Raw genomic sequence first — 23,740 nt, forward strand, 5'->3', positions numbered from 1 at the left:
AAGCTCAGCAACAGCACTTAGGCCCTGAGTACAAGCCCTAGGACCAGCACCAAAAAACAATAATAATAATAGGGCTGGGAAAGTGGCTCAGTGGGAGAGCGTTTGCCTTGCAGGCATGAGGCCCTGGGTTCAATTCCTCAGCACTACATAAGTAGAAAAAGCCGGAAGTGGCGTTGTGGCTCAAGTGGTAGAGCACTAACCCTGAGCTGAAGAGCTCAGGGACAGCGCCCAGGACCTAAGTTCAATCCCCACAGATGGCAAAAAAAATAAATAAAATAATAATAGCAATAATAATAATAATAATAGGCAGCTAAAATGGAGCCAGGCATGATAGCTTGCACTTCTAGCACTTGGGAGGCTGAGGAAGGAGGATCATGAGTTTGAGGTCAGCTTGGCTTATAAAATTAGAGCTTGTCTTCCAAAGGGGGCGGGGGGGGGGGAGGCGGGAGGGAGGCTATAATGGTATCTTTTTTAAAAAATTAAGGAGAGAAAAAAAGTAGATTTAGGCTTTTTAAAAGGCAAAAAGCACAGTTAAGTCATTCTTGACTCCTCTTCCTTTTGTCCTCTTTAGTCAGAAAGCCTTGTTGATTTTATCTCCTTCATTCTCTCGTACCCAGCCACACTGCACTCACTTTCTTTACTGGTCTCAACTGATGACACAGCCTGTGATCTAGTTCGAGCTCAAAGCCTTCCCCAAGCGTGGGTGCCAGCGCCCTCTCTCACAATGTGAGTGTCTTATGTCTAATTGCCATTCTTTAGTTGTTCTTTAAGAGGCAGCAGCCCACACTGTTGAGCATTTTAATATGTATACTTCACTATCTCGCTAAGATCTGCTTAAGCAAATGGGCATCCCCCAGTCTGCCTTGGGCTAACTGCTCATTTTTTCTTGAGGCTCTATTCTAGGGACCCCAATAAACCCTCAGTGACCCCCCAGTCAGGATGAGGGATCACGTGTATACCTCCACACCACACAGGAAGGACGTCACTAGTTAGAGCTGTCTGCTCATGGGATGATAAATTCCCCTAGGGCAAGGCTTCTTTGTATACAAACAATTGTTCTTTGTATATCCAGCATTTTGCAGAGTGCCAGACACAAAATTGATGCCTAGTAAGAAAGAGGTTCTTAAACAATGAATGTAGGGACAGGGAAAGCTACGTCACAGAAGGTGGTGGTAGCTGCTGGAGCCTCACACAGCAGGGCCCTCTCTTCTGGAAAGTCCCTTGTCCACTTCTTGCTCCACACCAATAGTAATACTCACTGAGATCTCTGTGCCACAAGTAACTCATTTTTGGCAAATTCAAAGTCTTTCGGAGCCTCACTTGCAAGAGTATCTCTATTGGATGGTCTTCTCCCTTTGTGGACTTCGACTGGATGATTAAATCGAAAATAATGATCGCCACCAAGAATTACCCGATCACCCTAAAGCACACAAAAATATTTGCTATTTGAGGCAGGTCTGAATGAAAACAAACTACAAGGGAAAAAAATCAATTAGCTCAACAATTCAAGATAATCTAGTACTATTAATAATAAACATAAAAATGATAGCAACTCACTTTTGGTAAATACTTTCTCTGTGTATATGCATGGGTGTATGCATGTACAGGACTTGATGACGAATACCAGGTAACCTCCCCTCCCCGCCCCACCCCACCATTGTAGCACCCTGAAACTTACATGATGCAGAACTGTAGGCTGGAGAATGTGTCTTCCATTTACGTAAGTCTTTGCTTCCCCAATGGGGATAACACTCACTGTCCCTTCCAAATTTTTGATTGTACTGTAAAAAAATAAGAAGCACTGGTCACAAGCACAGCATACTCTAAAAGGTAAGAAAAGGACAAAATGGAATAATCCCGTGTGATTCCTGCCTTTGGCGGCGAGGTTTAGATCAACTTATAGCAGCAAAGACTTAAATTATATTTTTCTTCAACTAGACTTAGGAGTTTCCAGAAAAAGAAAACCTGGCCTTTAGTCAATTCCAACCACTAGTGGTGAGGAAGAATTTTCACTGCATATATTTTGAAAGTAATTCCCAAAAAAAGCCCCTCTGAAAATGAAAATAAAAAAGGAGAAAAAAATTCAAGGAAAAAGTATTAAAAATGGATAGTTTCCCATAAGTGAACCCGTTTTAACTATTTTACTTGTCTAACTTTCTGGGTTAATAGATGAGTCTTAATAACTTTAACAGGAGTTGGAGAAACTGCTCTGCAGAAATAAGTTGCATTTTTGTCAAGAATTATGAACAAGAATACACACACCAATGTTGTAATTGCAAAAAGTTACAAATAACCCAAATGCCCACCAACAAAGCACCCAGACTGCACTAACACAAGAACTTCATGGTAGTGAAAACCATCAACACAGAGAAAATTTAAAAATAGTGCAGCCAGGCACCAGTGGCTTACACCTGTAATCCTAGGTACTCAGGACTCTAAGCTCTGAGGCCCAAAGTTCGAAGCCAGCCCAGGCAGGAAAGTCTGAGAGAGATTCTTATTTCCAATTAATCATCAAAAAGCTAGAAGTAGATCTGTGGCTCAAGCACAGTTAGAGCACTTGCCTTGGGCATAAAAGCTAAGCAACAGCGCCCAAGCTCTGAGCTAAGCAACAGCGCCCAAGCTCTGAGTTCAAGCCCCACAGCCAGCAAACAAAGAAGAAAGAACACTTACAACATAGAACCAAAACAATTTATAAACATCACCATTCCAACAGCACAGAGAAACAAGTATCATTCTAATCAAGTGACCAAAATTCATATAAAATAAAAAAATTAATCTGTCACTTCAACCCTAAGTTTTGCTATATTAAAGGGACAGAATTGCGAGAAAATAAATTACCCTTCAGTCAGATCAGGAATGCCATAGATAGAATTACATCATAGCTTATGCTGACAGGAACTCATCTGCTGTCTTTATAAAACACTCAAGAATTGTTTCTCAGAACTCCAAGAAATGGAAGCAAGAGGTTTTAGGTTATTTGGCTTTAATTTTTTTTCCTCCTTTGTTGCTGTTTTTGCTTTCTGTACCTTTTGTCTTGTACGTAAGATAATCTTGTCGGGGAGAGCAGGAAGGAGCACAGAAATGGTGGGACAAAGGGTGAAGAAACGCACCAGTGATATCACTAGACACTAAGTTGAAAATGAACTATACAACTTGTGAGGGAGGGGAGTTGGGGGGGACTAAGAGAAAACGAGGGAAAAGGAGACACTGTTCAAAAAGAAATGTACTCATTACCTGACTTATGTAACGCCAACCCCCTCTGTACATCACCTTTACAGTAACAATTTTAAGAGTTTCTAACTAATAAATACTAGAAAATACTATAAATATATTTTTTTTAAAAAAGAATTGTTTCTCCTGGCTGGAAGATAGATTTGAAGAAGGACAGCAAAGAATCAGCATACACAGATGCCTATGAAGGAGGCCCCACTTAACAAGACACAGACGCATTCTGGCACGTGTGGGTATGCCTTGGACCCTCAACCCACCAGTGATCATCAGCAATCAGGACCCCGGACAGCTGAATGTCATGGTTGGCGTGCGGTCTGCACTTCCCAACAGTAGTTGTTCCTTCTTTGATCATATACAGCAGCATCTCTGACAGCTGTGGGTCTTCGTTGAGATTGACGAGGTTTGGCAAATGGTTGTCCATCTGAAATGTAATTCCTGCTTTCTGGTGGAAGTCAGACCAAAATTTGAAAAAGAAAATTAAATCAATCTTGATCCCAGCATGAAATTATTAAATTCACCTTAATGATTATGATGGAGTCTCAATAAATTCAAGGCTTCCTGGGGCCCCACGTAGTGTATGTTTAACATGTTCAAGGCCCTCCTCTCAAAAAGAAATGAAAGGATTTTTAGACAAAATTAAAGATTTCTTAGACTCTCTCCTTGTGAGTTCTCTGTGACTTTACCATCTTATGCAGTTTATATCGACCTTTCTTTGTCCTTCACCACCCGCCATCACTCTTACATCAACCTGTCACTCCTGGCTGCATCCATTTTAATTCTCCCTGGTCTTTAGAATGGCAGTTTCTTCAGGCTCCATGTTCAATTTCACCGTCTTACTGCAGGAACTGACTCACGTCAGATGCGCAGTGCCTCCTGGGTCACCTTGCTAGCCCTTCTTACGTTTCTTTTTTTTTTTTTTCTGGTCGTGGGGCCTGAACTCTGGGCCTGGACACTGTCCCTCAGCTCTTCAGCTCAAGGCTAGCACTCTACCACTTGAGCCTCAGTCCCACTTCCGGCTTTTTCTGCTTATGTGGTGCTGAGGAATCATGCATGCAAGGCAAGCACTCTACCACTGAGCCACCTTCTCAGACCCCTCTTCTTACGTTTCTAACACACCTTACATCCTATACCACATGAATTCTCTCAGAAGGGCTCCCTGGTCAAGCACTTGCAATGGCTTTCCACCTCCTACTCGATAAAACATGATTTCTCTGGCTTGGAAATCAAGTTCTTAAAGTCACCGTATCTTTCAACTTGTATCTCCTTATGAGTTTATATAACCGGTTCATTCCAACCAAACTGATCCATACACCGTCTTCTGAGAACTCAGTAAACTCTCCTACCTCCGTTCTCATGTTTTCCCCCCTCCTACAATGCTTTCTTCTTTCTCTTTACTGAAATCTTACCTGAGCTTCAAAGCCCACCTCTAATCACACCCAGTTCCCCTTCCTCTGAAGGCTTCCCACACATTCCCACCAGCCAAAGGCCGGGTGTTTGGTTTTGAGACAGGGAGTTGCTATGCACTCCTATCTTCTCTGCTCAAATCCATCTTTCACATATTACCAGAAAAGCCACTGCACACACCTGCTCACGCCATACCCCTCCATGTAAAATGCAAAGGTTCTTCCTGAGTTTTACATCTTTCTCCAGTCTACACTGTTCCAAGTTAATTTCCAACTATCTGAAACTCTTGAATCCTTTCAAGATCCAAGCCCTGCGGTACCTTCCCACTTTTTTTTTTTTTTTTGGTCAGTTGTGGAGCTTGAACTCTGGGCCTGGGTGCTGTCCCTCAGCTCTTCAGCTCAAGGCAAACACTCTACTACTTGAGCCACAGTACCACTTCTGGTTTTCTGGTGGGTAATTGGAGATAAGAGTCTCACGGACTTTCCTGCCCAGGCTGGCTTTGAACCTAGATCCTGAGATCTCAGCCTCCTGAGTAGCTAGGATTACAGGCGTGAGCCACCAATGCCCAGCTCCTTCCCACTTTTAAACAAGGTGTTACTTCACTTAACAAGACTTGATTTCATTGGTCTAGCAAATTCCCATTCATTGTTCAAAACCCTGCTTAATGTTCTCTCTTTGAAGTCCTCCTTGCTAACAACCCCCCTCAAAGCCAATTATTCCTCCTCTCTCCTGCTTCTCTGCCTTTTACATAATTTTCACTGCAACAGGACAAACCCTATGACACTGCCAGTGTTCAGCTACACTTTACAGAACTGGCAGTTCATAGGTCCTACCCAATCAGGTGGCACTGTATTTCAGCTTTCTGACTGCAAGCTCTGAGAGTTAGAACTCCTGGGCCTCCCCTGTACCTACATGACACAGATGTTTAGCAAATATGTGGAACCAAAGTGACCAGAGCAAGACATTTAGCTGCTCTAAGCAGCCAGAGTTGATCTTAACAACTCTCTATGTTACCTCTCCTTATGGTACTGCTTTGTACTGTCAGCACCCCAGAAATATTTGAGAAATTAGACTTGCCTATTTGTCTACTTTTTTATTCATCAGTTTAGAAAGTCCAAGTGATACCTGTAACTCTTTTGTTTCTTGAAGTTTTCTTTTCTCAGCCTGTTCAAGCTTTTCTTTCCAAACCCTTTCCAAAAAAAACAAAAACAACAAAGTTACAGCAACCAGACACGTAAGACTGAGAATCTAGAGAGGACCAGGGCAGCCTGGGAAGCTCCACAGCAACCTTTAAACAAGGCAGTCTGAAAGCGGACTGTTTTGCTCACCGGGAGGGTAAGGAGAAAGAGATTAGTATGCTCTCACCAACATCCCTCCCAGCCTGGGTACTAGTGGCTCACGCCTGTAATCCTAGCTACTCAGGAGGCTGAGAACTGGGGATTGCAGTTCAAGGCCTACGCAGGCAGAAAAGTCAGTGAGATTCTTACCCCAATTAACCACAAAAAGCCAGAAGTGAAGCTGTGGCTCCAGCCTTGAGCAAAAAAGCAAAGGGACAGTGCCTAGGCCCTGAGCTCAAGCCTAGGAGTAGCATGAAAGAATAATCACGAAGTGCCCCCTCCCTCCATCTCACCACAGCACACTCAGTATCTCACCTCTGCATTTCTGCCATGTCTCTCTCCTGCTGATGCAGTTTCATCCTCAGAGATGTTATCTCTTGCTGACAGAGCCGGTACCGTTCAGGGTCAATATTCCGGTTGCTTCTTTGAGCAGCTTTTAGCTTTTCAATTTCTGCTTTCAATTCTAAGCATTTGTAAAAAGATGCATGCTGAGTGAATATCTGATGTGTGATGATTCTTGACATTGGGCATAATACTCTAATCATTTATTTCATATGGAATTTTAAATATGTCTAAATAAAATTAGACTATTTAGAGAAATCAGCTATATTTTACTGAACATTACCTACAAAGCTCTACCCTACCTTAACCTGAAAAAGCACTCCCATATTAATAAATTCTCCCTTTGTTAACGGGACAACCAAGTGACACACTTCTGAAAGGCAGAGGTATCTGTATGTTAGTCACACTGGGACAAATCAGAATTGTCTTGGACAAACATCATCCATAAAGACATGTGGAACAAAGATCAAAGACTTCTGAAGCTGGATTTCAGAACTCTTGCTTATTTTGTGTTGTTTGCTGGTTGGGGTGCTGGGGTTTGAACTTGGGACCTTGTGTTTGTTAGGAGACCCTTTACTACACAAGCCATTCCTCCAGCCCCATTTGCTTTAGGTTACTTTTCAGAAAGGTGGTCATATGTTTGTCAGGGGCTCTGTGTGTGTGTGTGTGTGTGTGTGTGTGTGCATGCGCGCGCTAGGACTCAAACTCAGAACCTCAGGCTCTCATTTGGCCTTTTTGCTCAAAGTTGGCTATTACTGGAACCACAGCTCTATTTTTTGTGTTGTTTTTTTTTGGGGGGGGGGCTGTTTGTTTGCTGGTTAATTGGAGATAAAGAGTCTCACAAACTTTCCTGCCTGGGCTGGCTTTGAATCGAGAAAGCCTCCTAGATAGCTAGGATTACAGGTGTAAGCCACTTGCGCTGGCTGTAAAGGTTTTGTATGCGTGCCATTTCCTCTTTACTGCTGCTGTTCTCTATGGCCTTACACTCTTCTCTTCTCTCACCATTGACTTGTCTTGCTGTCTTGCTGTCCATCTCCCTATCTGTCTCCATCACTATTTAGGACTAGAATCTATCATAATTAGATATGGGGGAAAAATATTTGCTTTTCTTAAGATTGCTCCTTTTAAGGCTGAATTAATATGTAAGTTTAAACTGTGGCAAAATATTTAGGTTTTGAGAAAAAAGCATACCTCTGATGAGCCTGGCATTCACATCTTCATTGACTTTAGCAACATTGACTATCAAGCGTGCCTGGCTAGCGTATCTGAGTGTGCTTAAGGTTTCTTCCAGGTTGCTGGATGCAGGGCTGACAGTAGCAATCATAGCAGTTTTTGAATTTCCACCCAGACTTTCTTTAAGGAGCCTTTGAGGGCAGAAAAGTTACAATTAGACTTTATTTCTACAACAAGCTAATTACATTATTGTCTAGAAAGCACAAATTGAACTCTAATAGGTTATACAATAGGGTTTTATTTATATATGTATATATCTGTGTGTGTGTGTGTATGTGTATATATATATATATATATATAGGCTTAGTACACTAGAGTATTGTTATCTAGTGTAACAGTGGAACACTTAAAATCAGTATAAATGTCCAACGGTAGAGAAAAACTTAGGAACTGTAAATTAATGGAATATTACATAGTTTAAAAAAATAGGGTATATCGGGCTGGGATGTAGCTCAGTGGTAAAGTGCTTGCCTGGCAAGTGCAACGTCCTGGGTTCGATCCCCAGTACCAAAAAAGAAAAAGACAAAAAAAATAGGGTATATAATAGGATATTATATTTGATGTTATATAATAGGATATCATATTTGATATTACAATATCTATTGGGGTTTAAGGGAAAGAGAGTGGACAAATGGAAGGGTGGGCAAATGCAGTCACGATACTCAATGTACACATGTGAATAAATATAGCAAGATATTTTATACCCTATTGGTTCAATAATACCATTTTAAATCATTTTGGCACTATAGGTATTTTTAGGTCTCACAACACATTATTTTCTCCTGCCTTCCACATTGTTTAATGCCAGATGATCTGTGCAAAGGCATAAATCATAGCTAACCATCAAACACTGGGAGGAGAGCTCTTCCTTCTTAGATGGCAAGCTACAAAGGGAAAGGATTATGCCTCAGTCTTCATAATCCCAGTGTCACTGACCACAGCCTCAAATAACAGGTGTGTAAACAAAAAAAAAATCTATATTGTACTGTGTGCAGAGTTTTATTTTAGGGGGGAAAAAGTATCAGATTTAAAAATACATTTATATTAGTGAAGAATGAATGTCAGTAGTCCTAACTTTCCAAAGGTATGAAAAAGAACTACCCTTTTAACCAGGCGCCGGGGGCTCACGCCTGGATTCCTAGCTACTCAGGAGGCTGAAATCTGAGGATCGCTGTTCAAACCCAGCCCGGGCAAGAAAGTCTGTGAAACTCTTATCCCCAATAAACCACCAGAAAACCAGAAGTGGCGCTGTAGCTCAAGTGCTAGAGCACTAGCCTTGAGCTGTAGAGCTGAGGGACAGCGCTCAGACCCAGAGTTCAAGCCCCACAACCAAACAAAAAAAAAAAAGAACTGCCCTTTCCTTCCAAGTTTCCAGGTGGTAATCACAGTCTAATGAACCAATTCTAAAGATGTGTCATTGTCACATAGGGATGTAGTCCTGATGCTCCCAGACTTAAGCTGAGGTTTCACCCTGAGAAGCCCAATGTAAGTTAAAATTAATGTAAGTCAGCTGGGCACCAGTGGCTTCTGCCTATAATCCCAGCTACTCAGGAGGCTGAGATCTAAGAATCAATGTTCAAGCCAGCCCAGGCAGGAAAGTCTTATAAGACTCTTATCTCCAATTAATCACAGAAAAAGCCAAAATGGTGCTGTAGCTCAAGTGGTAGAGTGCTAGCCTTGAGCAAAAGGAGCTTAGGGACCACCTAGGCCAAGTTCAAGGACCAGCAAAAAAATAAAAATAAATAAATAATAATAAGTTAAAAATATATTGAAAGGGCTGGGAAGGTGGCTCAGTGGTAGAGTGCTTGCCTTGCATGCCTGAGGCCCTGGGTTCGATTCCTCAGCACCACTTAAGCAAAAAGAAAAAAGCTGGAAGTGGCGCTGTGGCTCAAGCGGTAGAGTGCTAGCCTTGAGCTGAAGAGCTGAGGGACAGCACCCAGGCCCAGAGTTCAGGTCCCCACAACCGGACCCAAAAAAAAAAAAAATTAAAAATATATTGAAAGCCAGGCATTGGTGGCTCATAGCTATAATCCTAGCTACTCAAGAGGCTAAGATCTGAGGATCATGGTTCGAAGCCATCCCTGGCAGAAAAATCCCTGTGATTCTTATCTCCAACTAACCACAGATAATTGGAAGTAGAGCTGTAGCTTAAAGGACAGTACCCAAGATTCTTATCTCCAACTAACCACAGATAATCGGAAGTAGAGCTGTAGCTTAAAGGACAGTACCCAAGCCTTGACTCAAGCCCCATGACTCAAAAAAACAAACAAACAAAAAAGTATTGAATGCAACTAGTACAGCAAACACCACAGCTTAGCAGCACAGTGACACTGCTAGAGAACAGAACAGTTTTTTTCTGGACCCTGGTCACGTGACTGGCTGGGGCTCACATGGCTGGCTGGTTGGCTGAGGATCACATGGCTTTGGTGCCATGCTGCTGCCCAGCATCAGAATCTTTTAGAGCACATCACCAGTCCCAGAAAGAAAGAAGAAAAAAAAATCAAGTTCTAAAGCACAATCTCTGCATGGTAAAGTAGAAAAATCATAAGCCAAACCATTATAAATTGGGGACCATCTCCCGACATTAACACTTCTCAGTGAATATTAAATGTGCCTTTGTAATGGATTAGAAATAAAACCTATATTCACTGATGAAAACACTAAGCATTAGGTACTAGGCATTATGGGGTAGGTACACACAATAACTGAATTTCACTTTATGCACAGCAATGTTTGGTAACAGCATCATGTTAGGCACTAATAACAATTGGACACAACTTGATGGAGGAGTGATCTGCACTCATAGACTCTGCATTATGTACTAAGATGCTCACCGCAGAAGGTAGAGATTGAGACCATTCCCATTAGTGAGGAAACAGGCTGTGTCAGGAAGTGATTGCCCCAAGTCACAGAGCTTACTACCTAGATTCAAATCCAGGTAGTTTTGGAAACGGGGCAGTGGCTCAAGTGGTAGAATGCTAACCTTGAGCAAAAAAGCTAAGGGACAGCACCTAAGCCCTGAATTCAAGCACCAGTACTAACACCAAAACAAAACCAAACAAAAGCTGGGTTAATTTTCTATCTAGAATCCACATTACTAAAGCACTTCTTTTCTGATTCAAAGTTGTATGAAACCGGTTTTTCTTCACAGCATTCACTGTATTTTATATGTGTGTGCATTTGTGTGTGTCTTACTGGGGACTGAACCCAGGACCTCATGCTTGCTAGGCAAGTGCTCTACCACGTGCACTATACCTATATTTGATATGGTTCTTTATATTTCAAAAGATACTTGCCATGTAAGAACAGATTCACGGTAGGGAACAAAAACTCTCCTTCGGTTTGCTTGTTCTGAGAGTGCAGATATAACCTTTCCCAAGGTTAGCAAGGACTTGTTAATGCTCACGCCCTCCTGTATGCAAGATTGAAAATCAAAATATTTTTTCTTCTCATTAACAAAGTGATTCAGCAAAACAGGTATCTCCCCATATATAATTACTAAATATGTTCTTCCCTAAAGTACCAACTTTTTACGACTCAAAATTTATTAACTTTCCTTGAAAAGTAATCATAACCAAAAAAGTATGCAGCTCTAAAGTTTTCAATGATGTAATCATAAGCTATCAACTATGTAAATATCTGTAATATACATAATATATATTATATACATAATTATATATGCATAATGTATAAGTATATTATACAGGTATAGATGTATTGATATGTGCATGTATATGTATGTAATATATACTATACATATATGTAATTCTGCTTGTAAGTAATGTCTTCATAACTAAATCTCATCAAAATGAGAAAAGAAAGACAGGAACTGGGGCAAACCTGCAGTCTGTTACTTGGGAGGCTAAGGCAGGGGGACTGCTTATAACCCAGATTTATTATTACTATTTTTAGTAGTTGCACAAAGGGATTACCATTCAACATGTCAATTTATGAGTACAATGCATCTTGATCACTGTCATTCCTTCCTTTATTCTCCCCCTTCCCTACCATAGGGACCCCTTAAGTTGCCCTGCTACATTTTCACATTTGCACATTGAGTATCCTGTCTGCATTCACCCACCCTTCCTCTCTCCATTTGTCTACACTCTTTCTTTAAACCCCACCCCTCACAGACATGTTTCGGCCTCCTAGTATTCACTTTGCTGAACTATAGGTGAACTGTTCAAAGGAGTTAAGCCACTGGACCCTACCCTTTCTTACATTGTACTTTGTCAGTTTCTCTGTGTATGTTTGCCCTTGTTTGTGTTTTCATCATAATTATTCATTATAAGTTAGATCTAACTTTCACATATGAGAGAAAACATGCCATTTGTCTCTCTGAGCCTGAATGAATTCATTACATAATTTTTTCCAGGTCTGTCTTGGAAATGATTCAATATTATTTCTTCCTGATAGATGAATGAAATTCTATTGTGGGTATACATCACTTTTCCTTGATCATCTGTTGTCGGGCATCTGTGCTGTTTCTATAACTTGGTTATAGTGAATAGTACAGCAATGAGCCATACCTGACTTACCATACCTGCTTACAATCCCTTGGATAAATGCCCTAGAATTTGAAGCCAGCCTTGGAAACACAGTGAGACCAAGGCTCAAAAGAAAAAGACAGAGAAGAGCGTGTGAGGTACCTTGAGTCGGTCCCCGCTGGTCTGGGCGGTGGAGCAGCGCTCACTACCGGCCAGATCTATTAGGTTTATGCGGCTTGTTATCCTGTGGTCATGTTCTTCCCCCTCCACGAATTCAGTCTACAGAAAAAACAGTATTAGGAGAATTTAGTCCTCTATGACTTGCTGTCAATGTCTTTAAGAGGGAGACATAGACAAGATTACAAACAATTAATTTAAAAGCATCCATTTTTAAATTGCAGTCATTTATAGTGTTTATAGTGCCCAGATATCCACAGGATCTACTAGGAATGTATCAACCAGGGGCTGGATTGTGACAAAATGAAACAGATGAAATGATAGAGATTAAAACTCCACCCTACTGAGTTCTAGTAAGCAAACAACTATAAATGGAGAAAGGCTTAGTGCACCAGAGTATTGTTGTCTAGCATAACAGGAGAACACTTAAAATCAATACAAATGTCTAACAGTAGAGAAAAACTTAGAAACTGTAAATTAACGGGATATTACACTATTTAAAAAATTATCTCTGCAGGCTGGAAAGGTGGCTCAGTGGTAGAGCGCTTGCCTTGCATGCATGAGGCCCTGGGTTCAATTCCTCAGTACCACATAAACAGAAAATAAAAAGCCGGAAGTGGCGCTGTGGCTCAAATGGTAGAGTGCTAGCCTTGAGCTGAAGAGCTGAGGGACAGCGCCCAAGCCCAGAGTTCAGGCCCCATGACCGGACCAAAACAAAAAATTATCTCTGCCTAGAATTTTTTTTTTTTTGGGTCCGGTCATGGGGCCTGAACTCTGGGCCTGGGCACTGTCCCTCAGCTCTTCAGCTCAAGGCTAGCATGCTACCACTTGAACCATAGCACCACTTCCGGCTTTTTTTTTCTGCTTATATGGTGCTGAGGAATCGAACCCAGGGCTTCATGCATGTAAGCGCTCTATCACTGAGCTACCTTCTCAGCCCCTCTCTGCCTAGAATTTTAATGGCATAAAATTGTTAGAGATTTTCTGAATTTGCTTGTGATTATGAGACAGAGCGTTGAATAGTGGAAACTATGGATGAATTTTAAAGTCTTCTACTTTGTAATGTTTTCCCAAATACTGTATAATTACCATATATTACTGATATTATCTTATTGATATGATCTTATCAGTTATATATTAATTAGTACTAGTGATTAATTTGTATTAGTACTAGTTTTTAAAAATAACAACATATTGCTAAATATAGTTATTCAAAGTAATTATATAATTTCCTGAAATGCATTTGTGTCTATATAGTTTTATGACTGTGTTTTAACCTTTAGATTTACCAAAAAAAGAGTTAAACTATAGAAGTCATGGCTTCACTATCTTCCCGAGGAAAGTACTTGACAACCACAGTACCTTGGTCTGGGTCATCACCAGGGTAAAAACGGAGTGGGAGCGGGAACTTTTGTCATTCATGCCGGTAGCAGCGGTGGCTCTTTGCTTGTTTCCCAGCTCCAGCCAGCTCTAAGGAGAGAAAAAGAAGGTCACTAACATTCAGAGATGGTAATTAAAAAGAAAAAGAAATTAAGAAGCAAAGAAGTTAGGAAAGCACGTTTGTTTCTTATACACATTTGTAACATATACAGTGTGTAATTAGCTTAATAATTTACATTCCCATTGACTGTTTTTTTGTGTTGTTATTTGGTTACCTGAATCAGGATATAACACCCTTAAAAAGCTACTCCTAAAACTCTTAAGGTAACATGATATTTGGTGTTTATTTTCAACTCAGGAGCCATTTTTCTCATATTAGCATAGATAAATTGTACGACTTCATATATTGTGTTGATTAAGGTGTTACAAAAGCAGTTCACAAAGCATTAACTGGATTAACCCCTTATGCATGTGAACAGCAAAAAAGAGACAGTCGTAGAAATATTCATGAGCATCCTCTATCTAGTTAAAAAAGACAAAATGCAATCAGTCTTACCTGGATATCAGAATAAGAACTGACAACGTTCCTAATGTTTAAGAAGTAAGAAGATAAAATCAATTTCATTATTCTCACAAACCACTTATCTTTCAATATATAAATACTCTGGAGATACCAATGGGCTGATTCATAAACATTTCTATACTTTACTTTTTTTCTTTTGGTGATGGTACTGAGGCTTGCTCTCGACTTTGTGTTTGCTAGGCATTCTACCCCTTGAGTCATACTCCCATGCTTCATTTTCCCTATTCTTAAAGGGCAGGAAATGAGATAATACTTGTACTTTATCAAAAAATATGACTTTTGAAAATCAAGCACCTCCCAGACACTGGTGGCTCACGCCTGTAATCCTAGCTACTCGGGAGGGTGAGATCTGAGGATCACAGTTCAAACCAGCCTGAGCAGAAAAGTCTGTGAGCCACCAGAAAACTGGAAGTGGTAGAGCTGCTAGCCTTGCACTGAAGAGCTGAGGGACAGCGCCCAGGCCTAGAGTTCAAATCCCATGACAGACAAAAAAAAGAAAAAAAAAGAAAATCAAGCACTTTAGTATCTTAACATTATAATACTCAAATAAAAATCATACCACCAAAGGTTTGATTCTAAGATATACACAGGTGTACGCATGTGTAGCGAAGGTATGTAGAAGTCCCGGCTAAGATCTGAGAATCACAATTCAAATCCAGCCCAGGCAGGAAAGTTCATGAGACTGGTATCTCCAATTACCACCAAAGAAGCCAGAAGTAGAGCTGTGGCTCAAGTGGTAGAGTGTTAGCCTTGAGCACAAAAACTCAGGCTCGAAGTTCAAGTCCCAGGAATGGCACATACACACAAAAACAAACAAAAAAACAACCAAACAACAAGAAAATAAAGCAAAAACTTCCAGTGGCTCATGCCTGTAAAGCTAGCTACTCAGGAGGCTGACATCTGAGAATTAAGGTTCAAAGCCAGCCAGGCAGACAAATCTAAGAGACTCTTATGTCCAGTTAACCAGCAAAAAAGCCTGAAGCTGGAGGTATGGCTCAAGTGGTAGAGCATCAGCCTTGATTAAAAGGCGAGGCCAAGAATGTGAAGACCTGAGTTCAAGCTCAATACCAGCAAAAAAAAAAAAAAAAAAATAGCATCTTAATACCTTCCTTTCTTCACTTTTCAGCTTAAAGGAATAGGTATAAAAATCAGGTTTGAAGGAAGGTTTCAACTTAATGGGGAAAGAAAAGGTAAAAATAGGAGAAAAAGCAAATATTTTATTTCACACTCAGTTTAATCAATATGCTAAACCAGATGCTATGAAAAAAATACAAATATAAAAATGAACAGCTAACTGCACCCTGGTTGGAAAGAGCTAGAGCGGTCATCACTCCGGTCTCTCCCAATACGCAGTAGTCTCCTCCCCTCGCTCTGCCTGTCCACAGTGGTCTCCTCCCCTCGCTCTCTCCCTGTCCACAGTGGTCTCCTCCCCTCGCTCTCTCCCTGTCCACAGTGGTCTTTCCCCCAGGCTCCTGCTAAGCCAGACACTTACATGGACAATCCCTCAACATATGGTCCAGTCACAGGATGCTCTCTCACCCGCAGCTGGAAGAGGCAAATATGAGTTTGACACGTACTTCAGGAGATGCAATCTTAAATGATCACTTTTTCTACATTTTGAGTTAACTATGTGTCTTGACCCAGAAATAAATACAAAGAACCATAAAAGCATATCTGTATGTCACAAAGAAACTGCTTTATGACTCAAATTATTGATATACGCACAATATACAACAACATATGTCACATCACTGTTACTAATTTTTACTTTTAACTTAAGTCCTACTGTACCTATTTGCTTATGTGCTTTTAAAGTTCTCTAAAATACATTGACTAACTTTCAGACATTTATTTTTTCTTCCTTTTTACACTGGCATTTTAAGTTTTGTGAGCAGAAATTTTTGAACATTATCAAAGTCATAAAAGACAATGTTATTTGAGTTTCTTGATTTTTTTTTTTTTGAGTTTCTTGATTTTTGTCACGGTAAACTGCATGAGCTTGGGCAAAGGAAGTCACCTTATACAGTCATGTATTGTGCTGCAAATTTCCTTTGCAAAATTAAAACCTTTCCTTTATAAAAAGCTGAAAGGTTTTAAAACGCTGAAAGTCTATTTCTCAGACTATCTACAGCATATCAAATAAACAATCCACTGAAATACATTATTCGCCAATAAAAATACAAAGTTTGAAAAAATTTCACTACCTTTTGGCTGATAGACTATGAGTCTGTTTAATTTATATGAGCCAAAACAACATTTTAACATTTAACAACATTTTAATCTCTAACTTTTACACAATACTTGAGTGATTAGTTTTCCACCAGCGATAATGTTCAGTTTATTTCAATACCAATTAAGACTGGCGATCTTAAGCACTTGCTATCAATAAAAATATTTTAGTAAAAACTTAAGCCAAGGTATCCAGAACTCACATAATTATAAACCTTTATAAAAACAAAAAGAAAAGCAAATATGAATTATTTAAAACTTACTGGTTGCTTTCTCTGCCCATTATCACCTTTACAAACCAGAAGGTCATGAATTTTTTCATTATATACTTCAAAGAAGCTCATTTCAAGGTGATAGCTGACCTAGCAGAAATTGAAACAAGACGTTATATTTACTTTCAAATTCTTGGAATGGCTTATAAGTCACATATCTGACATGAGTCTAGTATCCAAATATATAAATTCTTGTTGGGCAGCAGTGGCTCACACCCATAATCCTAGCTACTTAGGAGACTGAGATCAGAAGATCGAGGTTCAAGGCCAGCCTGATAAAAAAGTTTAGGAGACTCTGTCTCCAAACTAACCATCAAAAAGGAGGCAAACTGAGCAAGCTGTGAGGCTCTGAGTTCAAACCCAGGTATTGGCACAATTTTTTTTTCTTTTTTGTTTTGCCAGTCCTGGGGCTTGACCTCAGGATCTGGGCGCTGTTACTGAGCATCTTCGTTGCTGAGCCACAGTGCCATTTCCAGCTTTTCCTGAGTAGTTTATCAGGGCCCAAGAGTTTCATGGGTTTTTCTGCTGGACTGTCTTCAAACTGTGATCCTCAGATCTCAGCCTCCTGAGTAGATAGGATTACAGGCGCGAGCCACCAGGACCTGGCTTCTTCTAGATCTTATAACAGGTGATAATTTAGCAGTTATGACTCTGATTTGTATTTGAGCATACCTCTTGGGTTTGTTTTTTGGCTACTTGAGCAAAAAGATCTTCACAAAATCTTGGAATTATTCCTAGTTCTTCACTAAATCCCATCATCCTGAAAATACATTATAAATAAGAAGAAAGTAACACAGATTAGGGATTTTAAAAAAATTATTTTGGGGAAAATGAGTTAGTTTCAGGGTTTTTTGTTGTTGTTGTTGTTGTTGTTTTTCTTTTCTTTTTTTTTTTTGCCAGTCATGTGGCCTGAACTCTGGGCCTGGGTGCTGTCCCTCAGCTCTTCAGCTCAAGGCTAGTGTTCTACCACTTGAACCACAGGACCACTTCCTGTTTTCTGGTGGTTTATTGGAGATAAGAGTCACAGATGTTCCTGCCCAGGCTGGTTTTGAACCTCGATATCTCAGCCTCCTGAGTAGCTAGGATTACAGGCTTGAGTCACCCAGCAGTTTGGGACCTTTTTGGGGGGAAATGGGTTAGATAGGGACCATGGGACAAGCTAACTACTTAAAAGTTCACCATTAATAGTTAAGCATCAGATTGGCCCAGATCTAAGACGTGACTCTAACCTATTATTAGTTCAGTGGCCCCGAACAAGACACCTGACCTCACTAAATCTCAACTACCTCATCTGCAGTGTGGGACAAGCAGAAGCCTCTATTCAGAGGCTGTGACAGAACACAGCAAAGCCTTCTAGCATAGTATGCGAAGACCTCAAGGAAGGCTAGTCCCTGTGCACATTCAGCCTGCTTCCCTCTACCACAGCTCCACTCGCCTTGGTGTTGTAGTATTTGTAATTGGCACTTGGTAATGGAGCACATTTATGGTGTACGGTGGGACCCTTCTGTACTTATACATAATGTGCCACGGCACCACACAAGGCAAGCAGCACCTCACACAGGTGAGAAAAGCGTTTTCTGTCTAAGTAATTTGCTTTTTTTTTTGTTAATCTGGAGAGAATCCTTTTTCTGAAGAGGTCCTGCTTTGGCCAGTTGGTTTGGCCCTTGTTAATTACATTTAGTTACAGCCTTTTCCTGAATACTTTAAGACATCCTGTTTCAAGCTCCTTGAATTTTAGTTACATCCTGTTAATTATGCCACATGCCTTTATAAATTGTGAACCTGAGCTCAGCCAATGTGAGCAGAGGGGCGGGGCCTGCTGGGTTAGGGGTAAAAAAGGAGCAGCCTACCCGCTCTGTGTGCTTGGTTGCCAGATGGTTGGCTGGTGGCACACCCTTCTGCAGGAAGTGGACTTTCCTTTTGTTGTCCTTATTTTTATGTAACACCCCTATATCCCGAGCTATTTCTTTTTTTTTTTGGTCCGGTTGTGGGGCTTGAACTCTGGGCCTGGGCGCTGTCCTTCAGCTCTTCAGCTGAAGGCTAGCACTCTACCATTTGAGCCACAGTGCCACTTCCGGCTTTTTTCTTTTTGCTTACGTAGTGCTGAGGAATCAAACCCAGGGCCTCATACATGCAAGGCAAACACTCTACCACTGAGCCACCTTCCCAGCCCCTCCCGAGCTATTTCTAGCACACATTATCATTCCTCTGAATTGGAAACAGTCCAGGGCCTCTCTGTTGGTTGTTTTGAAACTCACAGTTCACCATCATCAAACATAGTTCTCTTACGGTGCCACAGATGGCTTACTTTTTAAAAATTTGCTTTAAAATATTTTAGTGGATTTTTGAAAAAGGAAATCAAGTACTTTTATAAGGCAAAGTACATATAAGGAAGAGACAGATATCTAAGTGTCCCTAAGTTTGGTTTTGGTGGTTGTTGTTGTTGTTATAAAGGGATTTATATCAAGGGATTTACTTAAGTCAGGTAAAGAGTACATTTCTTTTTGGACACTGTAACCCTGTCACTCCTTAGTTCCCCCCCACATGCCACCCTCTTCCCCATGCACAAGTTCCAAAGCTTTTTTGGTAAGGTTTTACCCAGTAAACTGCTCACAGATTCTAACAAAGGAAAGATTTAAGTTACTAGATCTACCCAACATTTAAGATGCCTTACTGTTAATCATCCCAATAGTATTTACAAGACACCCTCTCTGGGCTACATTTATACAAGGAATACCAATTGTAGTAAAGTGGAGCCAAAGTTATTTCTGGGATAAACTGAAGTGCAGAGGTTCAGTGGCACCCAAGTTTGCAGAGCTGTGAGAAGAATGGGTGAGCCCTGCATCCCGATCTGAGTGGTTTCATATCTATGTTCTTTCTATCCAGCATGCTGGGTGGCCGTGTGTGCGACACAACTTACGTATAGGATTTTCCAGAGCCAGTCTGACCATATGCAAAGAGACAGGCATTGAAGCCTTCGAAGGCTCGCTCCAGGAGAGGCGCTGCTAGCCTCTCGTAGACAACCGGCTGGCTGGCATAGTGAGGGTGCCGGTCATCAAAAGACCAGAAGGAAACATCGTAAGTAAACGCGTAGACTCGTCTCAAGTCAGGGTGTTCCACAGTGACTTCTTCTCCGTTCATGAAGACTACCTGGAATGCCTTCTCTGTCTGCTCTCTTTGCAAAGAAGGGCAAAGGAAAAAGCCAAGTTACCGTGTGCGATCTATTCCCATAGAATGAGTAAATTCATCATTTCTCTAAGGTGAGAGAACTGTGGACTTTAATATGGAAAATTAGAGAACTTAACTCAAGTTGGTTTCCAAAATACTAATTCTATAAGATTCAGTGCTAATATCCTGAGAAAATGGAATTTACATTTTTTTTTGTAGAGAAATTTAACTTACTTTTACAAATCGTTTCCCCTTTTCCATTTTCTTAACTACATTTTGTTCCACGCCACTGACCAGAATTGACCTCTATGCTTCAGTACTAATCTGCAAACCTCTTTGTGTAATGAGGAAATTTGGGGGCTGCAAATCTACATAAAGCTGGCCTAAAATAGAAATGAGTTTCAACAAGCTGAATGTAGTAAGTTTAAATGCTAAGTCTCTTTGGTTGAGATTTTTTTTGGGGGGGTCCGGTCATGGGGCCTGAACTCTGGGCCTGGGCGCTGTCCCTCAGCTCTTCAGCTCAAGGCTAGCACTCTACCACTTGAGCCACAGCGCCACTTCCAGCTTTTTTCTTTTTGCTTATGTGGTGCTGAGGAATCAAACCCAGGGCCTCATGCATGCAAGGCAAGCGCTCTACCACTGAGCCACCTTCCCAGCCCTGTAAACGCTAAGTCTCTTTGGGCTACTGGCTGTCATTGTTAACCCATTAGTCCCTCTTCCACTAAATTTTCTTCCTTTAAAAAAAAAAAATTCATGTCAAATTCACTTTTAATTTATTGTATTTTAAGTTTTCAAAGTTCTTTAAAAGCCAGGCCCTAGTGACTCACACTTGTCATCCTAGCCACTCAAGAGGCTGAGATGTGATGATCAAGGTTTAAACCAGCCTGGACAGACAAATCTAAGAGACTCTTTTCTCCAAATAACTAGACAAATCGGAGAGACTATTTCCAAATAACTAGTGGAAATGGAGGCATGGCACAAGTAGGGGGGGAAAAAGTCAGTTTTAAGCAGAAAAGCTGCGCCAGAGCAACACGCTCTGAGTTCAAGCTCCAGTACTGGCACAAAATAATTAGTTAATTAATCAAATGCAAAACGGTACCTTTTGCTAAGAGGCCTCACTCGGACCGCCACGGTCACCTGACTGTTCTCGACTTTGAAGGGGTCTGTTTTGGTGGAGCTGTTGTTCACAACTGAAGTTGTGCCTTCAGGAAGGAGTGTATTTTCTTGGGACATGTCCCTTTTATTTGCAAGAAGAGAACTTTGCGACCTTTGAAGACTGGGCCCCCTGCTTCTCACCGTGGATGCACCTGGGCTTTCCGGCAGAGGCAGGCCGCGCTTCGGTGTGGATTTGTGCTCTGGTGTACATGGCACTGGGGGTCTTTTCTCCAGGCTTCCAAGTGTGTTCGAATGGCTGGCAACGACATTCCCAGTACTCCCATGTTGCACGCTTCCTGCTTTGCTCTGGAGAGGTTTCCCAGCCGAGTGTCCCCTGGTTTGACCCTGGGAATGGATAGGTACACTTCTGCTTGAGGACTTCAGTGCAGCGTTTTCATTTGTTCCCCCAGGGGTAGAAAACATTTCTTTGCGTTTCTCATCAGCGGCACTGGAGTCTTTGGTGAAACTTGCAGAGGAGGTGACAGAAGGGTTTCTATTACTACTTAGAACCTTTGCGTTTGTCCCAGTTTCCTGCGGCAGGCCTGCCTCGCCAGCTACCTTCTGCGTTCCCCTCCACCTCTCCACACAATCTGTTCTAGCACCCCGACGTTGCAACGTAAGACTGGCGTCTGCTGCAGGTCCAATTGTGTCCCCCAACTCACTCCCAAGTAAAGTTGACTCTTTGTTCCTCGTAGCTCTTCTCTGAAGGGTCAGTCTCCCCACAGGGTTGGGGGAAAGGGGCAGATCTCCTGATCTGTTACAGGCAGAAATAACGTAAGTGCTGTTTATGTCTCTGATTTTACTCGCAGGTGTCTGTGATGGGTCATGGTTTTCGCACTGTGAGGTGTCAGGCTTGGAAAGCAGCTTCGGGCGGCTGCTGGCGCTGACAGCACTCAAGGAAGAGCATTTCTGGGAAGGAGGCACTTTCAGGAGGGTACCAGCATTTCTACCAGCAGTAGTCTGGACTGACATCTTGGCAAGTGTTCTTTAAAAGAATGTGAAGAATCTAAACCCTTCTTTGGATGTTCATTTGATTTCTGGACACTTTGTTCTTGAAAATATCTGGTAAAGAAACACACACACACAAAGTAGATTGCATAAACTTTTAGGGGGGATCTCCCACTGAGAAAGTAAATTCCCAGAGGCACTTGTTAGAATCAGTCACAATCTCTATCTCAGCTACTGCTTCAAAGCTGCCCAGACACATCTTCAAGTCACCAGTCAACAAATATTTCCTGCCAGGATCTCTGATAAGATACCATAGACCTTTCCTTAGTCTTAGAGAGGAAAACACAGATTACCTTTGTATTAGGGCAAATATGTCCTAATCTCAGAATTTGGGGAGGGGGAATGGGCAGGAAGGATCTCAAGTTCAAGGCCAGCCTGGACAACAAAGCACAACTTGCCTCAAAACAGTAATAACCAAGTGTTAAAAACTGTGTCAACAGTTTGTTGTTTGTTTGTTCATAGTTTTGTGGTACTGAGGTTTAAATTCATGACCCTGTACTTACTCTACCCCTTGTGCCACTGTTCAGACATTTCTGTTGTTGTTTTTTTCAGAGAGGGTCTTGAGCTTTTTGTCCAAGGTATGCCTTGGACTGCCATCCTCCTACCTACTCCCCCCTCTTGAGAAGCCGGGATTACACATGTGAACCACACCTGGCTTCTTTTAATATTTTGCCCAGGTTGATTCTCAACTTAGGCCTCTAGGATTACTGAGTGTGAGCCACCAGACCCACACTGAGGACTAAGGGAAACTTTAGCACCTAAAGCAGGGTCTGGAGCAAAGCATTTTATAAACACTCATTGAATACTGGAATGACTACAGGAAAAGTTAAATCCTTGTCACCAGGCAGATTACCCACAAATAAGTATGCTGACTTTAAGTAGTATAAAGTAATTGCTTGTGTAAGGAAAACTGACTCCTCAAGATTAGGTAAGTAGCTCAGTATAGGGGTGCACACCTGTAATCTCAGGTTAAGGCAGGAGGAATCTGGGCAACATAGCAAGACTCTCCCCTTCAAAGAAAGGTAAGTAGACACCCTGCCCTCCATCAGGCAACAAGCTACACCAGGCAAGGATTAACCTCATCTATTAAGCAGGGAAGTTGAAAAGGAACAGAAGGTAGTGACAGCTAAAGCCCTGGGGCTTGAACTCAGGGACTGGGTGCTGTTCTGGCACAGTTCAGGAGCGTTTTTGCTCAAGGCTGGCGCTCTATTGCAACAGCTCCACTTCCGGCTTTTTTTTTTTGGCTTAACCAGCCAAATTGCAGATAAAAAGTTTTTACTAACTTGCCTACCTGCCTGGCTTCATAACTCAAGTCCTCAGATCTCAGCCTCCAAAGTAACTAGGCTTATAGGTATAGATCAGAGGAAGTGCCCACCTCTAGGGCAGCTCTTTAACATACGCCTCTGTGTAGTAAAACAACACACAGGCTCAACTCACTGCTGTAGAAGAACAGAAGCTCATTTTTCAAGTGACTCTTGGAAGGTTGTATGTGAACAGTCATCATCAAACACACAGCTCTTCAGGTCATTTTAGCATCTGGCATCGGACCTGCAACTAAACGTACAGAAAAGTACAGAATGCGAAGGCAAGAAGAGGGTCTGGAAAGTCGGCTCTTCACACAAATCAATACAGGAGGACTGTCGGGACATGGAGAAGAGGAAGTAGCCCAGGGTCCCACGGCTCTGCCGCTCCCCATTGGGTCTCCTCAAAGGGTCTCTCCACGCCCCGACTCGG

The 23,740-nt window shown here is 41.6% G+C and overlaps 1 protein-coding gene across 1 annotated transcript in view; it reads right to left on the reverse strand.

Moving 5' to 3' along the window:
- Kif14 (kinesin family member 14) overlaps positions 1-23,538 on the reverse strand; it is a 47,663-nt gene extending 24,125 nt beyond the window's left edge. The window contains exons 1-17 of the mRNA XM_013017301.1: positions 23,444-23,538; positions 20,943-22,060; positions 19,596-19,850; positions 17,348-17,435; positions 16,667-16,765; positions 15,667-15,719; positions 14,148-14,178; positions 13,574-13,681; positions 12,197-12,313; positions 10,844-10,959; positions 7,506-7,678; positions 6,288-6,435; positions 5,761-5,824; positions 3,489-3,673; positions 1,679-1,781; positions 1,260-1,420; positions 633-714 (exon numbers count right to left, since the gene is read on the reverse strand). Of these exons, the coding sequence (XP_012872755.1) occupies positions 633-714; positions 1,260-1,420; positions 1,679-1,781; positions 3,489-3,673; positions 5,761-5,824; positions 6,288-6,435; positions 7,506-7,678; positions 10,844-10,959; positions 12,197-12,313; positions 13,574-13,681; positions 14,148-14,178; positions 15,667-15,719; positions 16,667-16,765; positions 17,348-17,435; positions 19,596-19,850; positions 20,943-21,970 (2,811 nt within the window). The 5' untranslated portion in view covers positions 21,971-22,060; positions 23,444-23,538. The remainder of the gene's footprint in view (positions 1-632; positions 715-1,259; positions 1,421-1,678; positions 1,782-3,488; positions 3,674-5,760; positions 5,825-6,287; positions 6,436-7,505; positions 7,679-10,843; positions 10,960-12,196; positions 12,314-13,573; positions 13,682-14,147; positions 14,179-15,666; positions 15,720-16,666; positions 16,766-17,347; positions 17,436-19,595; positions 19,851-20,942; positions 22,061-23,443) is intronic.
- Positions 23,539-23,740: the final 202 nt, after the last annotated feature.

Source organism: Dipodomys ordii, unplaced genomic scaffold (genome assembly GCF_000151885.1).
Source record: "Dipodomys ordii isolate 6190 unplaced genomic scaffold, Dord_2.0 Scaffold35, whole genome shotgun sequence".
Taxonomy (NCBI): domain Eukaryota; kingdom Metazoa; phylum Chordata; class Mammalia; order Rodentia; family Heteromyidae; genus Dipodomys; species Dipodomys ordii.